We start from the raw sequence: 27,739 nt of genomic DNA on the forward strand, positions 1-27,739 counted from the left end.
TTGGAGGAAATCCTGATGAAATCCCTAGAAGAACTCCTGATGGAATTCTTCGAAGAACTCCTGATAGAATCGCTGGAGGATTTCCAGGTGGAATATCTGAATAAACTCTTGATGGAATCCCTGGAGGAACTCCTGATGGAATCCTTGAAGGAATTCCTAATGATATTCTTGAAGGAACTGCTGATGGAATCATTGGAGGAAATCCTGATGAAATCCCTAGAAGAACTCCTGACGGAATCTCAGGGGGAACTTCTGATGGAATCCTTGAAGAAACTTCTGATGGAATTGCTAGAGGAACTCCTGATGGATTCCCTAGAGAAGCTCCAGGTGGAATCCCTGAAGAAACTTCTGATGGAATCCCTGGAGAAATTCCAGATGGATTTCCTGAAGAAAGTCTTGATGGAATTCCAGAAGAAATCTTGATGGAATCCCTAGAGGAACTTCCAATGGAATCCTTAGAGGGACTTCTGATGGAAACTCTGAAGGAGCTATGATACAATCTTTAGAAGTATTCCTGATGGAATTTCTGGACGAACTCATGTTTAAATCCCTAGAATAACTCCTGATGGAATCCCTGGGGGAACTCCTTATGCAATCCCTGATGCATTTTCTTGAGCAACTCCTGATATAATCTCTGGAGGAATTCCAGGTGAAATCTTTGACGGAACTTCTGATAGAATCTCCAGAGTAACTCTCGATGGAATCCCTATAGGAACTCCTGATGAAATCCCTGATAAGATTCCTGATGGAACTCCTAATAGAATCCCTAGAGAAACTCCTTATTATATCCCTAGAAGAAATTCTGATATAATTTCTCGAAGAACTTTTACTAGAATCTCTGGAGGAATATCTGAAGAAACTCTTGATGAAATCCCTTGAGGACCTACTGATGGGATCATTGGAAGAATTCCTCCAATCCCTAGAAGAACTTCTGATGGAATCCCTAGAAGAACTTCTGATGAAATCCCCAGAAGAACTTCTGATGGAATCCCTAGAGAAACTTCCGATGGAATCTCTAAAGGAACTTCCGATGGAAACCCTAGAGGGACTTCTGATGGAAACTCTGAAGGAACTTCTGATGGAACCCTTCGTGGAATTCATGATCGAATCTTTAGAAGTACTCCTAATGGAACTCCTGGACGAACTCATGTATAAATCCCTAGAGGAACTACTAATGGAGTTGCTGGTGGAATCTCTGAATCTTTAAATAACATCTGATGGAAACTTTAGAAGTTTTCCTTATGGACTCCCTGGAAGAATTGAGGTGGAATCTCTGAAAGAACTCCTGATGGAACCCCTGGAGAAGCTTCTGATGGAATTGCTAGAGGAACCTCTGATAGAATCCCTAGAGGAGTTCCAAGTGGAGTCCCTGAAGAAAGAATTGATGGAATCCCTAGAAGAACTTCGATGAAATCCCCAGAAGAACTCTCAATGGAATCCCTAGAGAAATTTCCGATGGAATTCCTAGGGGAACTTCTGATGGATATTATATTTTAAGTTCCGGAACCAGACCGGATTAGGGGTGAAACCTTCACACACTATCACGGACACTATAAACCGAATCTTGGAGGATTATTCTCAACTTTAACAGGGGGAACTTGGGGGTTTTCTCACTTGGGAAGCACAATTGGTTTGTTCGAGATGTAAAACTGAAGAGAGCCTCTTCGGGCTTGTTTATTATTATTTATATTTTCGACAGCAGTGTTGCGCGTACGCCTGCGCTTGCGCTGACTGCTGAATACACTCTTAAGTGTTTTTACTTAGAGTGTAATAGAATATACATTGATGGAATCCCTAGAGGAACTTCCGATGGAATCCCTAGAGGGACTCCTGATTTTCCAGACATTCCTCCGCAGATCCCTCAAGAAATTTCATCTCCAGGCGTCTAGAAATTAATTCACTGATTATTTCATGGAATTTCTTAGAAGTTTCAAACAGTATCTACAGTTTTCCAAGGATAAACATCGAGAACTCAATAAGGAATTCCGATATCCATACCTGGATAAATGAGCTCATAGATTATCCTAAGTGTCACAGGACCTCTTCGAACCTTTTTTGATATTTTTTTCCCAAAAAGAAAATGTTATAAAGACTATATATTTCTAGAGGAAATGTCCGATAAGATTCCTTGAGAAATGCCTGTTGAACGCCTTCAGGATCGGTAGAAGTCTTGCAAATTTTTTTTTTCAGATACTTTGCTGGAAAAATCATTGAGTAAAATGGCCTGTACGGTTTTTTTGGAAGTGTCCCTGAAAAACCTTACCAATTACTGAAATCATTGCTGTAGCGTTTCCTGGTAGGGGTTCCGAATTTACTTTTTGAAGATCCTTGGAAGCATTTGCTGAAGTAATCTCTTGTTGAAATACTGGACAATACTGAAAGAAAAATTCCTATAGAACTTCCCTAAATAGGTAATCCCTAAACGAAATTGTTACTCAGGAGGAATTTCTCTATGAATCATTGAAAGACGGAAATTTTCCGAAAGAGATTCTGGAGGATTTTTTGGAGTAATCGCAGGAGGAATTTCCTAGCTAAATCAACTCTTGTGGAAATGTCTGCAACAAAGTAGGAACTTCTGAAGGAGTTCTTGTAGGAAGTGCTGAAGGAAACGTACCGTTATGCTTCTTTGAAAACTTTGGAATATGACCTATGTTGATCATCCTGGAAGAATTCGTGAATCTTTAGAAGATCTCATGGAGTAACAACTGTTGAAATCGGTGAGACAATGTCCGAAGAAAATACTGGGAGTATCCCTGGAGAGTTTTCAAAGCCATTCTCTGAGGAAATAACTGAAGGAATCTGCGTTGGCCTGATTTCCATTTTTTTTTTTGACGAGTTCCGTTGAAAAATCTATTCAGGTATTTTTTGACGGGTCCCTGGAAGAATTGCAGGATGAATCTTTAAAGGTACTACTAGAGGAGGCCCTTGATGAATTCCTGAAAATGAGAAATAATGAAAGCATTCCTGAAGCTGTTCTTCTAGGATTATTTAAAAGAATTCTTGAAGAAACTGTGGAGAAGTCGCGTAGGAATCTGCATTCTTGTAATGCATTTGAGGTTGCTTTGTCTATCACAGATCAAAAGAAAGTTCCATTTCTTTTAAAGCGCGTTTTATTAGAATATTAAACAAATCTAATAAGATACGATCACTGCTGATTTGATCGAGTACAAGATTAGTGAGCTCGTTTCATGTTATTATTTCAATAATTTTGCTTATGAATTTGCAATGAGTAACAGTTCTAAATTTCAAAATTTTATTGCGTTTAACAGAGTCGAGCCTAGAATGCTGAAAAAAATGTACAGCGATCTGGCAAACTTGGACTTTGAGGTATCATATGCAGTACTATTTTGAGCCTGACTACTACGAGATCGCCTTTGGTGCTACATTTTAGGGACCGTGTGATATGCATATAACGGCAGTAAAATTGGAATTGCTACAATTTGTTGATAATCCAGTTCATGAATGGTGAGCTCGTTTCATGTTCTTATTTCAATACATTTTATCTTCCAATTTGCAACAAGTAACAGTTTAAAATTTCAAATTTGGACACCGAGGTATCAAAAGCAGTACCTATTTCGTCTTTGATGCTATACCATATGGATCGTGAGAGCATAGAACGGCAGTAAAATAGTTATAAAAATAAAAACATCTAACTAAAGTTTAGAATTTCGTATCTCCAAAACACTGTCAACTCTCGTCAAGACCACCAACTACCTTCAAAAGCTCTTAAATAAGGTTTTAAATTACTTAATCCTAAGGAAAAAAACATGAAACTTATCCCTTATCGGTAGACTTTTACTGGTAGACTAGGTCGGGACGAACAAATCTAACATCGTAAAACTAATAATACTTGTTTTTCTGTCCTAACTTAATTGGATTCGTGCGCTCACTCACATTAAAACCAAGCATGTATGTGTGTGTATATAACTCTCTAACTCTAACAAGCACGCAAAATTCGTAGAACATTGTCAACTGATAAAAATGCTTCTGGTCGTGTTATGGCCCTAGCTGCTGCTTGGCATCGCAAAAACAAGATTAAGGGAAATGCCTTCTGAAATATCAATCCAGTGATTGTCCGGTGATCGCGGGGAGGGTAAACTATTGCCTAACACTATCCTTCGCTCCCGATAAACGAAACCTGAGTCAAAGGAGCACAATACGTAAATTTCAAGAAACAGAAAGCACTGTACATGGTAGTACTAGAATGAAAGGTAGAAGTAGCGTAGTAGATAGCAGTAGTATGGTAATTTTGTAGTAATAGCACTAGCAGCAGCAGTAGAGAAAGATTGTATTGTGCGCTTGCGCTCGCAAGTCGAGCGACTTTCAACTTCTAAGTACAGCTTCAATTTCATCAAGTGCGTTCCTAAATGAAGAAGAAAAATGAACGGGGAGAACGATTTGAGAGTGAGAGAGAGAAAAAATGCTATATGAAAACGGTTTCTCCTTCCGAGTGAGATACGAGAAAAATGAGTTCAAACATCGAAAAAAAAACGCACTGTACAAAAACGGACTTTATTTTACAAGAAAAATAAAACATGGAAAACTTTTGGGAGATTGTCTACACAATCGAGAAGGCACGCGCATGCACCAATGGAGATTTAGCCGCTCGATTCCTCTTACATGCTGCGGTTGATCCCTATTCACTAGTATGCCCTTTCGGTTTTAATGTATGTTATTCTAGGAAGTACTAGATTAGAGTGGTTCCTCATTGTATGTATGTGTGTTAGTCTATTCTACAGCCTTTCGGGGGGGTTGGTTTTGCGTTATTCTAGCACACGACTTATTCACTCGAGTAGAGGTGGTTAGAAGACTACAGTTTTTCGCTAGGACCTATTCGAATGGGAGCGGTAATAAAGGAAAGAAAATTATAGTAATAGCATTCACTAGGAGAAGAGAAACTAAACCTAGAAGAGAGGAGGGTGAGCAAAAACGGAAACAAAAACTCGCAGACGCACACGCACACGCGCACACAAACAAACCAGAGCAGCGTTACAGAGAGCGATCAAAATAATAGCAAAGAGAGAGAAAGAATAAAGAACACTCATACTGAAGACATTGGGGAAAGACATTCTAAGAGAACAATTCGACCTTACCTCATATCGTTATCGTTCTCATCGGCTTTCGTGTAGCGTTCACGAATCTCCTGCTCCTCGTCGCCGGAACCGTACTCGTCGTCCTGTTCGTAGGCCCGCTCCTGGATACGCCTCCGACCGAGGGTGGCAATTTTGCGCTCCTCTTCCTGTTTCAACTTTTCGACTTCGTCTTGCGAGAGGAATGAGAATACTTTTTCTGCGAATCGAAATCAAAGGAAAACGGTGAGTTGAGAGGTACTAGATCGGGGTCCGGCTTATGTCGCCTACCAGGTTTGGGCGTCTGCTTGGTCTGGTCTTCCATCGCATTCTCGAAGAATCGCTTCTTGTCGGAGACGCTCTTCGGTGTTTTTGGCGCTGGCGGAGGAGACTGAGGAAAACATTAAATCAAACTGTTTTAGTAAAGGAATTTGGTTCAGTGTAACTTTCTAAAGATTGAAAATTTGGAAGAAAACAATTCGTAATTTAAGAAAATCGAACGCCAGGCCCAGCCGCTGGAGGAGGTGCTTGCTTTGTGCAGTCGCTGCGTTGCTCTCACGTTCGGCACATCGGGGGAGCGTTAATTTTATTAGTTGCAGTGAGTTCATGCTGTGATAATTTCAGATTTTTTTTTGTCATTCGCAAGCAAATTAAGAATAACGGTAACTCCGCAAAAGATAGAGTAAGCTTTGTCAAGTCGGAAGCATTGCATTGCTCAATGCAATTCAAACGTATATTTAAAATCGCTCATTCGATACAGCTAGTTATAAATACAACACGTAATTAGGAGATGCAAAATTTGTAATAGATTGTTATATATAATTTTGTCTAAAAACTAAATGGCCTTGCAACGAAACACCGTTGCAAAAAGAATCATGCTTTTGGGTGAATTGAATTCGATGGATGTCGAAATGGTATGAATCAATAATTGCCAAATGCACTGCAAATGGAAACAGTTTGCCAATTCTTGTTCTGAACAAATCTAGTACTACGTCGCTGGTGATCAAACTCTACACCTCTAATTAGTCACTAAAAAGTTAGCACTAAACGGCACTACTACTGAATGCATTGAACTGAACACTAGCACCACTACTTTTACTAACAGCAGTACTAGAATGGTACTGATGGTGCTGATGGTCCTGGCCCTTCGACCGATACTGCTGTTCGTGATGAACGTGATCGTGTTCTAATGTCTGTGTAGTAGTAATAGGTGGTGACATAGAAGGTGGTACTAGAGTGCTAGGGATGTTTCCATTGCCATTGTTGTTATCACTACGATGAAGATGTGGTTGTTGTTGTTGTTGATGATGAAGATGATGGGCGAGGTGACTTTCATGTTCGTCTACTCTTCTTTGGTAATGCTGATGATGATGTTGATGAGCAGTGTTACTAAAAGTAGTACTAGCATAATCCAGTGGCGAAGATGATGGTGGAGGTGGTGCAAACTGAATAGCTGTCGCTGCTGGCATTTGCTGCTGTTGTTGTTGCTGCAGTTGATGTTGTAGATATTGAGGTACTAGATTCGACGGTTGCATTGCCGGCGGTGCATTTGGTGGTGGTGGTGAAAATGGTAGTGCTGGTGCGTAGTAACCGATCGTCTGCGGCTGCGAGGTGGGAGTTGGGGAGACTACGCCCGTTAATAGACTATGGTCACTCACCATGTAGTTGTAACTTGGCATGCCGTACGGCTGTTGAGGTTGCTGTTGGATGTGCATCGGAGATTGGGTGTAGGTGAAAATCGTGTGCTGAGGAGTAGGAAGTTTGGTGTAATGAACGGGCAGCACCTGCACTGGTGGGTACAGCTGTGGGTGCAACTGACCGGTCGAACCGGACCAGTGCATTGGCGAATGTGGCACAGGCGAGGGAGAATGTTGCGACTCTTGTTCATAGCAGGTATCCAGGAATGGATTAGTTGATCGAGACAGCATTTCGTTTCGCACTCTGTTCTCTTCCAGCAGAACCTGTCGGTGGGTATCTTCATGGACCAATGCATTCTCTGTGAAGTTCTCATGAACAAACTCTGCTCGCTTCTTCGTCGGGAGCACATCAAATTTGGCCGCAATCAGTTCGATCTTTTCAAAGTCCGGTATCCGCTCTACGCTACGACTTGTCAAGCTGTGCGTAGAACCTCTCACTTCTCGTACAGTGTTCGTTCGGGTATCGTGCTGGTACTCCGTGAACTCACCTTGTCCCCACTCTTCCCTCATATTATCCAACCCATCGTTATGGACAATTTCCGCCTTTCTCAAAATTGGCGGTGGACGCGGAGGTGGCGATCGCCTTGGCGAACGTTCCCTATTCGCATTCCTATCCTCTCTAAAGAACTCCTTCCTAAACGGATTGGGCCTCTCTATCTCGCTTCCCTGCTCATCCTCTTCCTCCTCCGTTTCACTTTCTTCTTCCTCAGTTTCACTTTCGGTTTCCTCATCCTCGTCGTCCCTCGTATAACGCAATCTCGCCACCTGTTCCCGTTCTTCCTCTTCCGGAGTTGTGCTGCGGCTTCGGCTGGAGGTCGTCGGACTGCCACTCCTCAAAATACCCTTCAGTTGCCCAGTTCCCGCATTGTTGTTCGCGTCCTTCCACTGACGGATCTGAGCATCCCGTTCGGCACTGGCCGCCATTGCCTTCCGGTGCTCGCACTCCGGATCATCCAGGTCGAAACTGACCGATTTCCGATGTCCGGAGGTGGGAGTCGTAGACCGACTGGCCGGAACCGGAGGTTTCTCCGGCGACGGTTCCTTCGCTCCGAACGGGACCGCGTACGAGCTCGGAGTGTACACCGGAATGTAGGTTTTCGTGGCCGGAAGTGGCGTCAAGCGACTACTGCTCTGTGCTTTGACGCTAGTACCGGCGGACGTGGCCGACGCAGAGGATGAGGTAGTAGAACTAGTGGCTGTGGTGGTGGTGGTAGTAGAAGTAGTAGTAGCGGTATTGGTAGTACTAGTGGAGGTGGTTATTGGGGGTTTAGGAGGATCGTTTGCATGCAACAAAGGCCGGATATTTCCATATCGGCGGTCGACCTACGGGTACACGAACGGGGTGGTTGGTGATGGATTCACGCGTACGTTGGTGTTGGTGGTTTATTTTTTTTCGGGGGGGAGCGAAAAAGAAAGAGAAAAATATTGGTTCTGTGTGGTTCGTTTGGAAAAAGAGAGAGAGAGAGTTGACTACTTCTAGCGCTTGGTCTGGATGGATGAGGCCACGAGAAATGATGACTGGGATAGGTGTTACGACGAGTGCGCTGGTTTTTTGGTAACGATCGGACAAATGACGACATTTTAGACACACAACGAATACCGAATTGAAACACATTTGAACAGATTGTAGAAGACAGTGAAAAAATGATAAGATTTTAGATAACACGAACAGTTTAGCACAAACACATATGACAATATAATACAATATGAAATATTCAGAACATCGAATTGCGTAACGAAAATAAGAAAGTAAGGTACTACCTTTACTCTAATTGCAACATATATTACAAACCAATAATAATAGAGAGATATTTACAAAAGAATATTTTTTTATTTGTTTAGAACGAAAATATTGATAAATATCTAGAAATGTATCAAAAAAGTATTGTAAAATTACCGTAATTTCGGGTGAAATTGATATTTTGTACGATTTTCCTTGTCTGTTTCTAAATATTGTTGGCGATGCCAAAGAATTGACTGCAGGAAAACAAGTACGGCGGTGAGCCTCATTGGCTCATGTATCGAAATTTTCTAACAAATCTAATTTTGGTGCCACAAAAATCATTAACATAAATAATCGGGAGATCCCATTTCGGGGTGGAATTGATCACTTTTCAATACGATTAATGTTAGTTTGTGAAACAACTCTACATACTGAATTTGAGCTCCCTGAATCTGAATATGTTTGTTAAATTCTTAATAAGGCAATATTCATGGAAATAATGAATAATCAATTTTCAAGCACTTTCCAAAGGAATTTCCTGATGTCTAACAGAAATTCAATGATTTCCACCGAAAGAGCGAGTTGTTACGAGTTTTGGTGATGAAATCTGGTTTGGGGATATGTTTTAAGCATCCTCACAAATTTTAAGGATGATACCATGGTCAAATCCTTGTTTAGCATTCGAAGTTAATGGATGTTTGTCAATACTACACCGAACATGACTATGAAATTTTACATTATTTACATAGAGACAAACATTCTTCACCACAAACAATTCGACAATTCTAAATACAATTCAACAATAGTTAAGACAAACAACCTTTGTTTACTACAGGTTACAATAATGTTTGTGCCCCATTGGGAAGAAATACAACCGTGTGACATGGTGATCAATTTCTCCCGAATTTACGGTAATTGAACAATTAAATTCTTAGTTTTAGGCTATTGCAGCCTATGCAATTATAATGTTCTAAATGCTTTGACGTTCACTCACAAAACATGTGTGAAATCTATAGATCGAAGTTGAAATTGCAAAAAGGATCCACGTGCTTCGATGGGGGTCGAACCCACGACTACTTATTCACTAGATGGGTGCTTTAGCCTGCAAACTGCGGAGCTGCTGTGAAATTCCACCATATGACCACGTATTTAATAAACAGTCCCTTTGATGCAATCAACACTTCAACATCACATAATAAGTGACATAATTTTGTTCTGGCTATCGCATATCGAACTCAAAGCGAGAAATTGAATTCAGTCAAATTTGTGAACCTACCAAAGGAAACTGGCCATTCTTGCATCACTGATCAAAAGGATAAAGAAAATGCTTCAAATTTATGATACAAATATATAAGATTTCAGTATTTACTGTTGTACTTCACTATACTCCAGATAAGGATAATTTTAAGACTTCACAATGTAAAATATTACAATATTTGTTTTGGACACTAAAATACGATTTAAATTCCAACATCGTGTATATGTCTTCCATGATGGGACGGATACTCAATATAAAATTCCAGAGCTGACTGTCAGTAACGCTTTGAAATTTTTCAATGAGCACTACAAAAGGAGTTTCAGAGCACTATGACAAAATTTAAATGTTAGATCAATGATTACAAATTGTAGAGCACTACAACAGCTATTAGCCACAATATTCTAGAGTTTTCTGGAACATTATTCTTCTAAATTTGTAGCATATTCCCGAATTTTTCATCATTGTATCGTTTTGAGGGACTTGATCGCTTTTCGAAACCAAAACAATCTAACTTCAAGAAAATTGCAGTTTGGTCGGGGTTGAATCGGGTACCAGTTTCAACCTAGGTTCAAAAACGGATTCAATGTTTGCAAAAGCAAGATAAACATGAATGAGATTAATGTGCGCCAAATATCCAAGTTTTTTTTTTTTTTAATTTACAGTGATTCTCCATGACTCGGTGTCGACTCATGTCATGGAAACATACAATATCCAAAATGTTATGATTACTATGATGGTCTCCTGAAACAGATTTCCATAGCACTTCTGTTTCATGAATCGATATGTTCATGAGTCATTACAACTGTGATTTTGAAAGACGAAAATAAATGATAGAACACTGCAACAGTTATTCAGCAGAATATTCGAGAATTTTCAATAATATTCTTCTATTTAATCCTACTTCGTATGATGTTCTGGGACTTTTAAAATGTTTTGCATTAGAAGAAACAGTACAACAGTATTTCATGTTGTAATTATTTCAGATTAGAACAACACAAAAGCATAAAGGCTACGAGCTCAATCAAGTATGGTTAGAGCATAAATTTAAGTGATTTTGTGATTTTGTGTGATGTGTGGATGTCGGGTCATGTTAATAAAATCATAACCATTATCTTTTACTTTTGACATTACAACTCCACTGGGACGGAATCTGTTTTTCAGCTTATTAATCTGAAAGCACTTTCACAGTTATAAACAGAAAAATTTGTTTGTCCATGCTGTACTTTTGCATCTGAACATAGCCATTATTAATTTTTGAAAGATTGTCTGTCTGTCAGTAACGCTTTGAAATGTTTGAGCATTAGAACATAATTTTGGAGCACAATAACAGTTTACTGCCATTTAGAATGACGACCATATAGGGATTCGGATCGTATTCTTGGTACTTTTGATTCACTTCGGCAGTGAGGTTTCTTTAAAAGCTACTGAGCCCATATCTGGACAAAATATGCGTCGTATTAAAATGCTTCCTTTGGCAAAGTTTCGGACAATTCGGAAGAGAAAAACCCCCCACGCCAAAGTGAATCATGGAAGTGCCCAAGTAGCTCTGCACCCTAATCTAGAACTATTAAACAGATTATAGAAGTATTAAAATTCAAGTAAAAATATGCCATCAAATTTCCAGGATAAGGTAGTCAATTTCAAAACAGTTTTAGTGTCTTAATCTATTTTATACTACTGAGTTGTAATGATTCCCTAGTTTAAGATCAGTAGAACTAGCTGAGATAAACTTATATGTGCAATCATTCATTCATCATCATTCATCAAAAATTTAGTTTTTAAAGAAATGCTTGATTGACTGTCGAAAAGTTCTTCGCCACACAATCGACTTTTGTCAAGGCTATATCATATATACTTTTTTAATAAATTGTTTTATAAATCGTCAAACGGAGTGACTTGCAACACTTTTCAACTTCAATCAACCAAAACCATGATCTAAATGTCATCTAAAAATCTAAATTCCTCGTAGAACTTTGAATGGCCGGCCAGCCCACAGAATGAGATGACAGAAAATTGAATCGAATTATTTTGCCATATCAAAAGTCATCAAAAAGGTGATTTTTTTTTAAATGTCCTTGTGCTTGCAACTTGCGACACTCAATGCTCATTTAGTTTTTGACAACAAAATGTTGATATTTTTTATAAGTCGCACTTGTTAAGTATTGTTATTCATGTATTTAAAGCATTCGAACCAGCACAAGAGCATTTTGAATGCCTTTTTGTAAGAAAATAATTGAGCTATTTTCGAATGGGAAAAAGAGGCGTTAAATCACCAAGGTCCAATATCAAAACTGAACAATATTTTTAACGAGTGTTTTTAGCTGATTGATGAATTATTACTCTTTTAATTATAAAGTAGACCTAACACAAAAGTTTTTAATTTTTTAAAAATTCTAAATTGCTTAGAAATAAAGTGTTGCAAGTCACCCCGCATAGGTACATTTATATGAAAATGATTTGTATTAAAAAGTTATTGCTACAATTTTGTAAAATAAAATTTGTCTTATTATCACTTATTAGTTATAGAAACACGATGTTGAGTATTACTTTTGTAAATTATACCATCTCGTGTTTTCAGGTCACGATTTTGAACCTCCATCAAGTATACGTTTTCAAGACATTTAAAAGAATTATGTTTATCGTATAAACATATTTGTAATAACAGCTTTAATTGTGGCCGTTACTTGAATTGTGAGTCACACGTATTGAAGCACCGATTTAAAAAAATCTTTTTAAATTTGGGTTTGATAGTGAAATTTAGTAGTAAATTAAAATTTGTTGCAAGTCACCCCTTTTGACGGTATTCCAGATTTGTTTCTTTAACCCAGTTCTGAATTTGAATTGAGTATGAAACCTCATGTCCCGGAAGAGAAATGTTCTTCTCTTGAAATTGTTGCTACTTTAAATAAAAATGGCCTACCTTTAGGAGTTTATTGTCGTTTGTTGTGTAATTAGCAAATATAAATTCTGAAATTTTCCGATTTATCAACAAGTCGTTAGGTTTTTTAAACTTGATTCAGATTCAGAGACCTCAAGTTTAGTGAGTAGCATATATCTTTATTCGTGGAGACCTATCGCGGTACTTGATCAACTTCACTCAGGAATCAAAAGATTCACTTTTTGAGTTTCAAAAACTGTTTTTGATAGTATTATAGTATTTTGTCAAAATTTGATTTACATCATCTAAACCAGTACAGGTTTGAAAAATATGTGTACGACTAGATTACCCAACTTGGTTAGCCACGTTCCAAAGAAATTTCATGAGCGTATAAATATGTATAGACTTTCAAAGCATGGGGCCCACATAGCCATAGCGGTAAACGCGCAGCTATTCAGCAAGACCAAGCTGAGGGTCGTGGGTTCGAATCCCACCGGTCGAGGATCTTTTCGGGTTGGAAGTTTTCTCGACTTCCCAGGGCATAGAGTATATTCGTACCTGCCACACGATATACACATGCAAAAATGGTCATTGGCATAGTAAGCTCTCAGTTAATAACTGTGGAAGTGCTCGTAAGAACACTAAGCTGAGAAGCAGGCTCTGTCCCAGTGGGGACGTAACGCCAGAAAGAAGAAGAAGACTTTCAAAGCGCATGATACTATTGGCCGCAAAATCGCCTAAATGTATGCTCTGGCCACACTCCATTGAGCACGTTGCCTTAATGCAGTTGTAATGCTCTAATCTGAAACAATTACAGCCTTCAATGCTGTTGCAGTGTTGTTTCTTCTGTTATGGAACATTTCAAAATTTCCAGAGCATTCTATGAATTAGAGAGTAAAATCTGGAAATACTGAATCATGGAACAGAAATGTTTTGGAAAACTGCTACTGGACCATAACAGTAAACATGCAATCTTGTTTTGAGTATGCTTCCATGAGTCGATAGTGAGTCATGGAACATCGACCCATGGAGATTTAACTGTTAATTTCAAAAATAAAAATGAATATTTGGCGCACATTCATCTTATTCATGTTAATCTTGCTTTTACGTATGTTGAAATATTTTTTGAACCTGAGTTGAAACTGGCGAATACCGCTACCACCCCAACCCGATTCAATTTCGAGAAAATTCTACGAATGTGATACCTGAAAATTCCAGAATGATCTGTAAAATTGCTGTTAAAGTGCTCTTGAATTTGCATCGTATTTTGGCGGAACATTTCAGAGCGTTACTGGCAGACAGACAACTTTGATATATGATAATACATGCACTCCACCATATCTTATTGAATCGAATCGCTAAAAAATGATCAACTCCACCCCATTTTACGGTTACATTCTTCTCTCTAATTCGTAGAATGTTCTGGAACTTTTGAAATGTTTCATAGCAGAAGAAACACTACAACAGCATTGAGGGCTATAATTAGTTGAGATTACAACACTACGATAGCATAGCCAACGTTTGAATGAAGTATTGTTTTAGCATAAATTTGGGCGATTTTGCAGTTATGATTACCAAGCGTTATCGGGTAATGTTAACAAAATTATAATCGTTCAGCCATTCCATAAAGAACCGATCAAGTAGGACACCGAATTCCGTAAAAAATTGCTAGGGTGGCTGATCCAGTGGTAGTGTGTGTACCAATGCTAGTGGTAGTGCGGTTTCAAGCGTGTTATAGGCAATTTTTATTTTTATGCGTATTTTTCTAACATGGCCCTTGTTGAATTGATATGGATGTGTATAAAATTTGTTTGGAAATTAGTAAGGAAATAGTAGAAAACAATTAAAAACCTTAACTTTTTTGCTCCTTTGCACCAGTAGTGGGACGTTCCTATAATAGTGGGTTTCAATGGGAAATCAATATAAACCACTATTATAGGAACAGACGTTAGCATATACCACTATTACTGGAGCATGTTCCAGTAATGGAGAAAATGCTTTTTTGAAAGATTCAATGATTTTGTCATTCTAAGATTATTTTTTTACGTAAAAGAGATTAGAAAAGCTTTTGTATGACGTATTCAGATATGAAAAAGGAGCTTCCGTTATTTTTTTTTGGCGATTTTTGATTCCTCATCCCTATTTTATTACTTATTCGAAATAAAGATACACGTGTTTTTGGATTCTTTATTTAAGGTGACCATTTCCAAAATAGGGTGATCAGAAACATCGCGACTTTGCATTATTTTTATTACAGGTATGTTCCGTTTTTATCAACACGATCGACAATTTTCAGTTGATAAAAACGGAACCGTGACAAAAACGGAATAATTTTCTTAGACAAAATATTTTAAAATTTTAAAATAAAATTGCAGTTTTGGCAGGATAGTACACAATTTCATCATATAAATGCACAGTTTTAATGTTTTGGAGCTGTGATTGGTATTAAGATTGTTCATTCGTATAATATCGCAAATAAAGTTGATTACAGACTCCAATCAATCAATATGATTATTTAATGCGATAATTTTTTAATAGTTTAAGTTTTGTTGGTTAGATATTCATTGTATTTAAAATAGAATATTAAACCGAGAATCAAATAAATGTGCTTTACATAATGAGATGCGTCATATTTGTAAAAATAACTACAAGGAAGTGGGTCAAGCTGATAATTGTCTTTTTTTCAAGAAAGATTTGACACGAAACAATTTCTTTTTCTTCTGTCCATGCTCATCCTTTTGCTTTTTATATGAACAGTAATCTGAAAAAAGGCTTTTCCTCAGTTGGGATATAATGCCATACAGACATTACATCCCAACTGAGGAAGAGTCTTTTTCTCAGCTTATTGTTCTTATAAACACTTCCGCAGTTATCAACTGAGAGTTATTTTTTTTTTATTTTGCTAAGGTACATTTTGCACACATTTGACATCCGATTGGTGATTGAATTTGGGGATATGTTACGATAGTTTTGCAAGCTTAAATGAATATTTACAGTTTTCTGTGCTTTTAATTGTCAAAATCTATTCTGTAGAATGATTGGGTGATTTTTCTTCACTTTTACCGTTTAGCTCTGCGTTGAATCACGAATTGGCTAGCACTAACCTAAATTAAAACCCTACTATTTTGTTTAGTAAAACGATGTTGAATAGGTTTATCAAGAACACAAAAGTATACAAACTCCAGAACAAGCATAACCAAAATAGAACTTTTTGGACAGAATCTCTTTTGTTATGGTTTATGAATAAGCGTAAGGTAGTTGGTACAAGCTCTTTATTAAACTTTTGGTCTCCACGAAGAGGTGCGTGTCCGCTCAAAAATCAAGATCCCAACAAATTTGGGATGGGAACGTGCGTGACGTGGAACGATACAGTATCAGCAGTTTCTCAAACTGTTAGTCATCAGCCCTTTTCTATCTTCCCTGATGCAAACTTATTGTATGAAGATTCCAAATATTTCAATAAATTGTTAAGTTTTGCTGGACCTCTTCCCCTACCCTTGAAACAGGACCTAATCAATGGCTATTGCTATATTCTGTGTAATGTTATCGATTTTGAGAGATGGAAGATAATGTACAAAATGTGACGGGATCGACAGTCTTATCAAAAATAAAATGAACTCGATAATGTTCCTTGCCATTGCTTAAATATTGTTGAGTTCATTCTCAGGTACATTATTTATAACAAAGAACTGATCATTCTCATTGATATATGCCTATCACATTCACATAGAAAATTATATACCAAGTAACACAGAAAACATCTTCTCGGTCAGCTATCTGAAAATGATGTTATATTTAGGTGTTAAAGATAATATTCAATATATCTTCTGTTTTAAGACAGTTCTGGTGATGTTTTAGAAAAACATACCTATTCGGCAAACACAGATACCGCATTTGTGCTATACTCCTGATTGATAAATGCATGTATTACTTAATTAAAGCACTCCCAATAACTAAACTTCAGTCGATGTAAATTAAGTAATAAAGTTGCTTTTGAATACATATTCCGAACATATCTGTTTGATTGTTTTGATACAGATGTTATAATTATGTTTTCTTCTGTCAATTGAAAAACATATTTAGCATTTGTCTCTTTGAAATCTCAATTTCTCTTCGAATATGGATTCAGCGTAATCGATGTAGTGAAATAAAATCTGCAGCGAACAATTAAGCAAAATGGTAATTAATGCAAGCTGAGAGCAAAATGATTTAAAACATACACGAAAATTGATGGCAAATGAAAATTCATCAGATGTGACTTTTTCAATGTCAACGAGCATTTCATCTCATTGACGATATTGACAGCATTTATATTTGTTGTTTTAAACACGCACTTAATACGCATTTAAAACTTCATTCAAACGCAAAATTGCTTCCAATACCCGTGTTTTTTTTATCGCTTCCAAAGCAATGCCATGATACAGCACCGGTCATAAAAATTAATAAATATTGAAGTTTTATTTCAAGCGATTAACATGTAGCTGAATTACGATTTTCAGCACGGCAGGTCAGGAATGTGTGCAATCCAGTTAACAAGTTTGATTTGTTTTGAATTTTTTGATCTCTTGAATCAAAACATACCAACAAAATGAATTATCGTAGGTACCTAAACCAATAACTATTACAAAGATTTTTTACCTGCCATGTTCGCATTTGATTGAATCCACCATGTTTCTCGCTTGTTCCTTCAGAGTAAAATTTCACACAATCTGAAAAATCATGGAACGCAAGTTACAATTGCGCATCTAATAAATAGCGCATCAATAAACACGGAGTACAACACTCAGTTTCACCGAAAATCTTACGCGGCACCTACAAAACAGTACACCATACATGCACAATCGTTGCATTATATTTTGGAACTCATAAACTGATAAAAAAAAATCGTAGCTAAATTTCCTGCAGCAAGATATTCGTTTTACATTCCGTTAGTTGAACTACTTGAAGTCAATGATTAATCAATTTTGTTTTTACTTTTCTGAGCTGTCAAACAATTTCAAGCAATACACAATTTGCACTTGTATTCAAACACGAAAAATTACGTCTTGATAACTTGATTATAACTTATTGGGCATAATGATGGGTGATATAACTTAGATGTAACAAATCAGAATGCTATGAGAAGTATGAAATAGGTTTTGTAGAGCATCTAATTAAAGTATGAACGATGTTGTAAAACATTCAATTTCTGCGCTTTTTCGGTTATAAAGATGTATGGAATTTAGTGTTGTACATTCGAACCAAAACAGCGGCGATATATTAAAGGTGCATTTTGACCTTATTTATGACAAATTGTGTTACTTGGGATGATGTCATGTTATATAAGAATAAGGAGAGGTCTCTGCAACATGAACTCCAGACGATCCTAGGCTTGATTATACTCCTGTACATCATCAGAGTTCAGTAACATACTCTAGAGCAGCGTGCTGCCGTTACCTCTTTGCGTGAGACTGAAAAATATTAATCAGAGAGGCATCGAAAACTCAGCGAGGAAGATGCAGAACAGAGCAAAATTTAATAACAAAAGTGCCATAACAACTCCGCGAGTGCTGTTTTGTTCGGGCGGGACACTCAAGAGTTCTTTCAAAGTGTGGGTAAATGTGACCTTAGCAACAAGAGAAAAAGAGTACCAGAAAAAACCTCGTACTTTTTTGCACTCTCATTCGCATCGTTTGAGGATCTGTGTTGAAAGTTGAGTGCAATTTTTATTCCTCAATAAAACATCAAAATCGCCACATTTTTGCATCGCAGAGGAGTTCTGTCAAGCCTGGTTGCTAGGACGTGGTCAGAGCAACTCTCGAATGTTGAAAGATGCATCAATCTTGTCCATCAGCCCATGCTAAATTTGAAAACTCTAATTGATTAACGGATAGGAAGGAATCAAACCTTATTGAATCGTATATGACTTGACACCTACCATGTTTCGTAGGTGATCAGCACCAACATAATGTCGGAAATTCAACTCTGAGGCTATTGAAAAACATTTAAATAGCTTCAAATAAGTTTTAAGTTTATGTTCCAAGCATTTTAAAAAAATAAAAATTTTTTGTGTTGATAAAAACGGAATAATTTGTTGACGAAATCGGAACGTGACAAAATCGGAGCGTGACAAAATCGGAACGTGATAAAAACGGAACATACCTGTATTTAAAAAATTATAACTTTTGAACCACTAGACCGATTTTCAATTTTCTTGGACAAAATGAAAACTAAAAATTTTGACTTTCCAAGAAAAATATAAAATTTCACAAAAATCGTTTTTTTTTCATGGAAAAAATATCACAATTTCCCATTTTTTTTTCATGTTTTGGAGGCACTGGGACAAAAGGGGCGATTGCTGTTCTCATTTTTTATTGAAAGTTCAGAAAATTTTGCGTTCACTGTCAAATTTTCAGCGATGTATGTTTTTTAGTTTTTGAGATATTTTTTTTATTTTGAAAATGAAAAATCAGTCATTTTTTATCGGCACACACTGCACTGTCAATAACTGCATATTTGTAACATTCGACAAAAGTAGGCATTGAGTAAATGGAATAATAAGTGTGCATTGCATGGCAGTATGGGAGGAAACTTAAATTTCTAAAAATTACTCAAAAATGCTTATTTGAGGCTGATATTTTGTACAACTCATATCGCAGAATTGGTGAATTGTCAGAAAATAATTCTAATAGAAATTTGATAGCTATCACAATACGAGGCTTATTAATAATCTCAATGTGACTGTTATGCGGTTATAATTATCAATGTGACAAAACAACTTGGTATTTTTTTCGAATTTTCTAGAACAATCTCACAGATTTCACACCTGCAGTGTGTGCCGATAAAATGACTGATTTTTTATTTTCAAAAAAAAAATATATATCTCAAAAACTAAAAAACATACATCGCTGAAAATTTGACAGTAAACGTAACATTTTCTGAACTTTTAAGAAATGATAACAGCATAAGCCCCTTTTGTCCCAAGGCGTTCAAAACACGAAAAAATTGGGGGGCCTTCCTTAGCCGAGTGGTTACAGTCCGCGGCTACAAAGCAAAGCCATGCTGAAGGTGTCTGGGTTCGATTCCCGGTCGGTCCAGGATCTTTTCGTAATGGAAATTTCTTTGACTTCCCTGGGCATACAGTATTATCGTACCTGCCACACGATAGACGAATCCAGATTGTGTAGCTTCTGACTCCTTCCCACTAACAAAAACTTCTTCCCGTGACAACTATAAAGATAAAGAGGTAGGTATACTTGGTCTTTAGTAACAATGGATGTCCTTCCCTTCCCCGATGACCGTTAGGACGTGGCTGGCGCCGTTAGTGACTTAATTTTGGGATTCTCGAAATTATATACTGAAGATAATAAGCTACTCCCAAGCTTCTTCTGTTGATTTCTTGTGCAATTTCGACTATTCTGGTTAACCCTCTAATACCCAACCCCGCCTTTAGAGGTATACTTTGGAATTTTGTGTATTTTTTCACAGCTCGGAAATCAATATGATTTTATGTTTGGCTATATGAGTCAAGGTTTACTCATAACACGCGTATAAAAAAAGTTTTTTTATGACCTTGGAAACTTTTTTATATATTTGAAAATTGTTTGAAAAATTGGTTTATAACCAACAAATTAATTACAGTGAAACCTCCATGAGTCGATATTGAAGGGACCATCGACTCATGGAAATATCGAGTCATGGAACAGCAATCCTTTGGAAAGCTGCTTCTAGGGACCATCATAGCAACCATGAAATTTTGTTTTAAGTATGGTTCCATGAGTCGATATCGAGTCATAGAACATCGACTCATGGAGGTATCACTGTACACGGAAAATTAAAAAACAAACAGTAAAAAATTCAAAATTTAATATTTTTAAAAGTAACTATCAGTAACTAGAAGAGGCATCACAAAAAAATGAAAAAGGATAGGGATGTTCAAAAATTATAAAAATCAAAAACCAAAACTCATATATGTATTTACGACTCAAAATAAAAAAATGCCCAAAACGTGTTTAGAATGATTTTAGATAACTAAAAATGATATCTAGATCAAAAATAAAAATTTGGATATTAGAGGGTTGATCATGGAGTAGCAACTACGAATTGTACGCATTGCGCATTGTCCAAAAGAGGAAGCTTGAATATCGACGGCCAATGTTTTTACCGCTAATATGCACGCATCTGATCTTTATACCATTTCTCTATAAAAAATAATACATTTTAACGATTTGCATAATATGAAGAAAAATTGTAATTTGGTCATACTCAATTGATTAATCTCACTCCTCAAAATATTAAAAAGCAATGCGTTCCTACAGCTTTGTTGCAATTTACCAAATGTCATAATTGCGTTGAATGATTTATGAATGTATGCTCTAATTTATGAAGAGCTATTCCACGTTTTAAAACATTCTCCAAAAAAATCAGAATCCACGAATCGATATGTTTTGATTGAGAGATCGTCTTTCCAGCCATCACTGAATATAATAAAGACAATAGCAGGGTTGCGGTTTACACATATAAATATAAATTACAAAAGTGAGTAAGAACACTTGAACACAGAAATAACTCTGGTGAAACCATTGTTTATTTATTTATTAAATTTTTGATTTTGGTTGCATAACACTGCATGAAATGATGTGCATAATTGAAAAACATCATTTTATTTTTGAACATTATGGAGTTCTAAGCGCCTAGAAAAACAATGTCATTTTTTAACTTAAAATTTATCATATTCAAGCTTCCTCGTTTAAATATTCATGGATACAAGTGAGATTGTTAGAATATGCAACTGAATATAATGTAGTGTGAACCCAAGGAGGTTATGTCTGCATCTGTTTGCCACCCTAATAACAAAGTAATGATGAAAAACAGACTTTTTTAACTAAAAAATTGCAATGGTTTTTTCTGTGTGCGTTTTACAACCCTATTCACTTCCATAAGGTTGTGTATTTTGACTATTTACATCATTCGTTACCATTAAAAACCTCAAATTTTGAAAATATTCGAATTATTCTATATTTTGATATGCTTTTATACTTAAAGTATCTTGGTATTTCAGTTGGGACCAGATGGAGAGTTGGTAAAATCAACAAATTTGCTTCAATTTAATTGATTTACAACTTTGCCGTAGAGGCCATATTTTGAAAAGACACTACACGTTAATGCTTCCAGTGGGCTATTTGCCCTTTGAAGGAAGCACCACACTAGACAACGGACTAGCATGCAACGCCCAGTGGCACAGTCGGAGAACATTCCTCTCGAAAAGTTTTTCGGCCTGTGACGGGAATCGAACCCACACTCCTTAGCACGATGTGGCTAAATGCCTCGGTGACACTAACCACACGGCTACGGAGCCCAAAGCACCAATTTTAGACCTAGCACTGGTTTTCGGCCAATTAAAACGTTTTTGGCCTACTTTGTATGCAAGTCCGAAAATTAGTACATAATTCTTGTAGGTCGGAAATTAGTGCTTTCCTCTTGAAAAGTTGAAATTTGCAGTGCCACCTGTGGCGTGATTCAGAACTAAATGTGCCATATTATTTGAAATTGTTCATCCAAAGACACCATACTGATAGAAGCAAATTTTAATACGCAACAGAAAAAAGGTACACGATTTTGGGCTTGAAGATTGACGTTCGCTTTCAAGAGGTAATTATAAGGTTTTAAGGTTGTAATTATGTGTTCTGTGATTTGTTTGCTCATTAAATTATCCTTAATTTATATATTGTAACAAATTGCAGTTTCTTGGTCAGAGCGTTGACTGACCATTGACAACTCAACTGTCACATGGCAAACAGCGTGGTGACTCAATTGTTTGTGATAGTTGTGAATCCGATTATAGAAGAACGTAGAAGAGAGTAGAGCATGACTCAAAAATTAACCAACTCTGGACAAACATTAGAGAAGGGTCCAAAAGGTCTTGCGCCTTTTTCAGAAATGTTGAGCCCTTTTTAGCACGCCAACGAAAACTAACACCACTATCATGAAGATTAGTGTTACCTCTTTTCTTGATAGTGGTATTAGTGAGCGTGATCGATGGAAATTGGGTTCAATAGCGTCTTACAAAGCGATTGTTTACCAATGTCGATGTTTTTCAAATGTTTGTCCAGAATTATGAGTCAGTAAAGTAGTAAACAGAATAGGTCCAAAATAAAACGATAAAGTGAGTCAAGTAAAAGTGAGTTCGGCAAGAGTGAAATGAGAATCTCGAGTGAGAATAAGTAAAAATTAGACCCTTCGTCAGAAAAACTCAATTTGCAGCAAATGACGGAAGTCATCAGCTACCCACATAAAGTAATCAACGACGTCCCACTTAACACAATTCTCGCGAAACATTACTAAAGGACCTATGTACAAATGAGAGATTCTCTTCTCTCTCGTTCTCTTTCGATTATAACAGTGGAATACTAAAGATTTTGGGAAATTTTTCACTATAGATCGAAAGTCAATTTCCTTGACTAGCGTTTGATACAAAAAACGCAACAGAAGAGGTTAATGTGACACAGTTATTAATGAAAGAGAAAGTAAGCAAAGAGAGCCTCTCAATGTTAGATAGGTCCTTTAGTAATGTTCCGCGAGAATTCCAAAATGGCCGTTTTACAATCGAAATATGAAATTCTCACGTCTTGCGCTTAGTACAAAATGATAATGACATAACATGTGTCTTTGAAATTCTTCACTCGGTTACACTATAATACAAATAAAAAAAGTGACAAATTAAAAAACATAAATACACTTCAAAAAGCATTCATGCCCTCCAGAAACGTCTGTAAAAAATCGTAACTCTACCAACAAAAACAGCAAAACGAGAGATCATCAGCGAGAGAGAAAAAAATAGATAGAGAATCAACAGTCAAGAGCAAACTAGATCGAAGAATTTTGATGCGATTTAGGAATGGAACAAAACTTCTCTTTCATAATTACCAATTCGGAAACTGTTCTGTTCGGTCACGATTCGTCGCTATCTGATCTACAAAAGTTGTGGAGAGTTTGTCTCGATTCTTGGGCGTGTGGGGAGTTTAAGGTGGTCGTGTACCTACGAATAATTGTGGTTCAATAGTTTCTTCAGACTGAGATATGATTGGATTGGTGAAGCAAAAACAAACAAGCGACGATATTTTTCCGTGTTTTTATATTTAAATCAACAATTAGTGTTTTTCCTCATATAAACTCACTTAGTTTCGTTCTTTTGTTAATAGGATCAATCTCGCTCACAACGGTTTGCTTGCAATATACTAATTGTGTACCGCGAGGTACTTAAATATCAATGAACCAGAATCGATGAAAAATTGTGAATTTACCTAAATCTGCAAACTATCGTTTCTGTCGATGAATGTAACATTTGTCTGTTGTGTGGTCTAAACTCTTTTCTTTGTATAATAATCTCAATTGAGCAGAGAAAATATATAAACTACACATCTTCAGGTGCAAATATTGTGCTTTGTGTGTGTGTGGTCTCGCGATCGGTGATCGATCGTGTTCCATCAACGGATGGAACACCCCTTCGTCAGCGGTAACTTGATTTTCCGAACTACACGTGACAAAGTCTACACGCAAAATTTGAAATGCGGTTCATTTAACTAATGTTCGAGTTGAACGAGAAACAATCCTAGAGTTCCGTATTCTTTCCATTTTTTATCCTATTTTTTCCTAACAATCGATCATTCACTTCTCCTCTTATAATAGTAGCTAATGGAACATGTACGAGAATAATTGCTTCGAGCGTGATTGATACCGGTTTTATGAGAGTTTGACATGTACACCTTTTTTGGTTGAATACCTAGTTTGCCATCTTGTTGGCCATTTTTTTTTTTCAGACAGTGTGTGGTTTTTCATAAGTCCATAGAAAAGATTTTGTGGCTACCTTTTGTCTTTGAATGTGTAGAAAAAATATCCTCTCACAATAAATCATCGTCCAAAAAATGTTTGAGACTGATAGTATGAGTTATAGTTAACATTTACGTTGAGTGTATGAGTGGGCGTATGTTCTGTGATGCGGAGGAAACGACGCCTACTGTGATCGTTTTCGATCCAAGACGTCGAGTGATACAGAGAGAGAGATGTTTGATCAACAACACCGTTTTGGTTGGGATTATGTAGAGTTGGTTGAATAATGGGAGTGAATTTCTATTACACAGTCAGAGTATACAACAGCAGTGGTAGTAGATTGGCAACCGTTCAATAGAGAGTATATTAGTCTTGGACATCTGCTTCCATTATTTCCTAGTCACATAGCTTTACGGAAGCAAACAGTTGATCTGCGCGGCCTTTGCCTACATTGACGCATAATTGCAGTAACAAATCGATCCTATTTAATGGGCGATAAACTTATCAACACACTGGCGTCATTTCACGATGATCATTTTGCCCAGTGTACAACGATTTTCAACAAAATAAAAAACAACTCGGCTGCGACGAGCTCTGGAGCAATGGAGTCATTTGAGGTTGGGATGACTGCTAAATGGTTCGTTTTGTGTTTGCATTCTCTTTTTGTAGATCTTATGAACGTACAAAAAATCAGTTTGGTCCAACAAGTTTTGTGTTTGGTTTATAACATTTCAAACAGATTTATAATAGTGTTACACTATAACGCTACGCAATTTGCCTTCGTTCCTTTTTATATATGTAACTTGAATGAGCTTCGTAATCTATAAAAAATCTCACCATTGTCTTGTCTTGTCTATGGTTTGATTCCTTCACCGTTTATTATCGTTTTGAGGGCGGGATTTTTTTCAGTGTATTTGTATGTGTTTTATTCTCTTTTCTTTTGCATCGATTTGCACAACTTTCTGAGAGAAAAGGAAACTAGCAGCAATATCTTTTGATACTATTTACGCATTAAATTTCGTGCCTAACGAGGAACAATAGTGAATTGACTTTTGAAATTTGAAGGAAAAACTATAAAACATAATAAAAAAAAATCCGATAAAAAGAAATAAAAAATGTTTTAAGAATTCCGTCAGAGTTTTTGAAAAATCCTTTCGTGGATTCAATTAGAATCCTTTTCACACGATTCGGTCGAATTAGTTTTTCAGGATTCAACCAGAATCTTTATCAGGATTAAGGTAAAAATCAGTTTTATCAGAATCCTTGTCAGAATTGCATTGTATTCCTTGTCAGGATTCCATCAGAATTCTTGTCAGGATTCGAATCCTTTTCAGGATTCCGTCAGAATCCTAGTCAGGATTCTTGTCAGGATTCCGTCAGAATCCTGGTCAGGATTCCGTCAGAATCCTCGTTAGGATTCCAGCAGAATCCTGGTCAGGATTTCATCAGAATCTTTCTCGGGATTCCATCAGAATCCTTGTCAGGACTCCGTCAGAATCCTTGTCAGGACTCCGTCAGAATCCTAGTCAGGATTCCGTCAGAATCCTTGTCAGGATTCCGTCAGAATTCTTGTCAGGATTCCAGCACAATCCTGGTCAGGATTCCAGCAGAATCTTGGTCAGGATTCCAGCAGAATCCTGGTCACGATTCCAGCAGAATTTTGGTCACGATTCCAGCAGAATCCTGATCAGGATTCAAGCAGAATCCTGGTCAGGATTCAAGCAGAATCCTGGTCAGGATTCCAGCAGAATCCTGGTCAGGATTCCAGCAGAATCCTGGTCAGGATTCCAGCAGAATCCTGGTCAGGATTCCAGCAGAATCCTGGTCACGATTCCAGCAGAATCCTTGCCACGATTCCAGCAGAATTCTGGTCAGGATTTCATCAGAATCTTTCTCGGGATTCCATCAGAATCCTTGTCAGGACTCCGTCAGAATCCTTTTCAGGATTCCTTCAGAATTCTTGTCAGGATTCCAGCACAATCCTGGTCAGGATTCCAGCAGAATCTTGGACACGATTCCAGCAGAATTTTGGTCACGATTCCAGCAGAATCCTGATCAGGATTCAAGCAGAATCCTGGTCAGGATTCAAGCAGAATCCTGGTCAGGATTCCAACAGAATCCTGGTCAGGATTCCAGCAGAATCCTGGTCAGGATTCCAGCAGAATCCTGGTCAGGATTCCAGCAGAATCCTGGTCAGGATTCCAGCAGAATCCTGGTCAGGATTCCAGCAGAATCCTGGTCAGGATTCCAGCAGAATCCTGGTCAGGATTCCAGCAGAATCCTGGTCAGGATTCCAGCAGAATCCTGGTCAGGATTCCAGCAGAATCCTGGTCAGGATTCCAGCAGAATCCTTGCCACGATTCCAGCAGAATTCTGGTCAGGATTTCATCAGAATCTTTCTCGGGATTCCATCAAAATCCTTGTCAGGACTCCGTCAGAATCCTTGTCAGGATTCCGTCAGAATCCTTGTCAGGATTCCGTCAGAATCCTTGTCAGGATTCCGTCAGAATCCTTGTCAGGATTCCGTCAGAATTCTTGTCAGGATTCCAGCAGAATCCTGGTCAGGATTCCAGCAGAATTCTGGTCAGGATTTCATCAGAATCTTTCTCGGGATTCCATCAGAATCCTTGTCAGGACTCCGTCAGAATCCTTGTCAGGATTCCGTCAGAATCCTTGTCAGGATTCCGTCAGAATCCTTGTCAGGATTCCGTCAGAATCCTTGTCAGGATTCCGTCAGAATCCTTGTCAGGATTCCGTCAGAATCCTTGTCAGGATTCCGTCAGAATCCTTGTCAGGATTCCGTCAGAATCCTTGTCAGGATTCCGTCAGAATCCTTGTCAGGATTCCGTCAGAATCCTTGTCAGGATTCCGTCAGAATCCTTGTCAGGATTCCGTCAGAATTCTTGTCAGGATTCCAGCACAATCCTGGTCAGGATTCCAGCAGAATCTTGGTCAGGATTCCAGCAGAATCCTGGTCACGATTCCAGCAGAATTTTGGTCACGATTCCAGCAGAATCCTGATCAGGATTCAAGCAGAATCCTGGTCAGGATTCAAGCAGAATCCTGGTCAGGATTCCAGCAGAATCCTGGTCAGGATTCCAGCAGAATCCTGGTCAGGATTCCAGCAGAATCCTGGTCAGGATTCCAGCAGAATCCTGGTCAGGATTCCAGCAGAATCCTGGTCAGGATTCCAACAGAATCCTGGTCACGATTCCAGCAGAATCCTTGCCAAGATTCCAGCAGAATTCTGGTCAGGATTTCATCAGAATCTTTCTCGGGATTCCATCAGAATCCTTGTCAGGACTC

At 37.7% G+C, this 27,739-nt stretch overlaps 1 protein-coding gene across 29 annotated transcripts in view; it reads right to left on the reverse strand.

The window, feature by feature from the left end:
• The window catches only part of LOC5574328 (protein lap4), a 302,572-nt gene that overhangs the window by 50,358 nt on the left and 224,475 nt on the right, over positions 1-27,739 (reverse strand). For 28 of the 29 annotated variants that reach the window (XM_021838909.1, XM_021838924.1, XM_021838930.1 and 25 more), the window contains 3 exons: positions 6,728-8,089; positions 5,361-5,460; positions 5,094-5,289 (listed from right to left, as the gene is read on the reverse strand). In XM_021838909.1, the coding sequence (XP_021694601.1) occupies positions 5,094-5,289; positions 5,361-5,460; positions 6,728-8,089 (1,658 nt within the window). The remainder of the gene's footprint in view (positions 1-5,093; positions 5,290-5,360; positions 5,461-6,727; positions 8,090-27,739) is intronic. The other variant, XM_021838931.1, reaches the window with a different exon arrangement.

Source organism: Aedes aegypti, chromosome 1 (genome assembly GCF_002204515.2).
Source record: "Aedes aegypti strain LVP_AGWG chromosome 1, AaegL5.0 Primary Assembly, whole genome shotgun sequence".
Classification (NCBI taxonomy): Eukaryota; Metazoa; Arthropoda; class Insecta; order Diptera; family Culicidae; genus Aedes; species Aedes aegypti.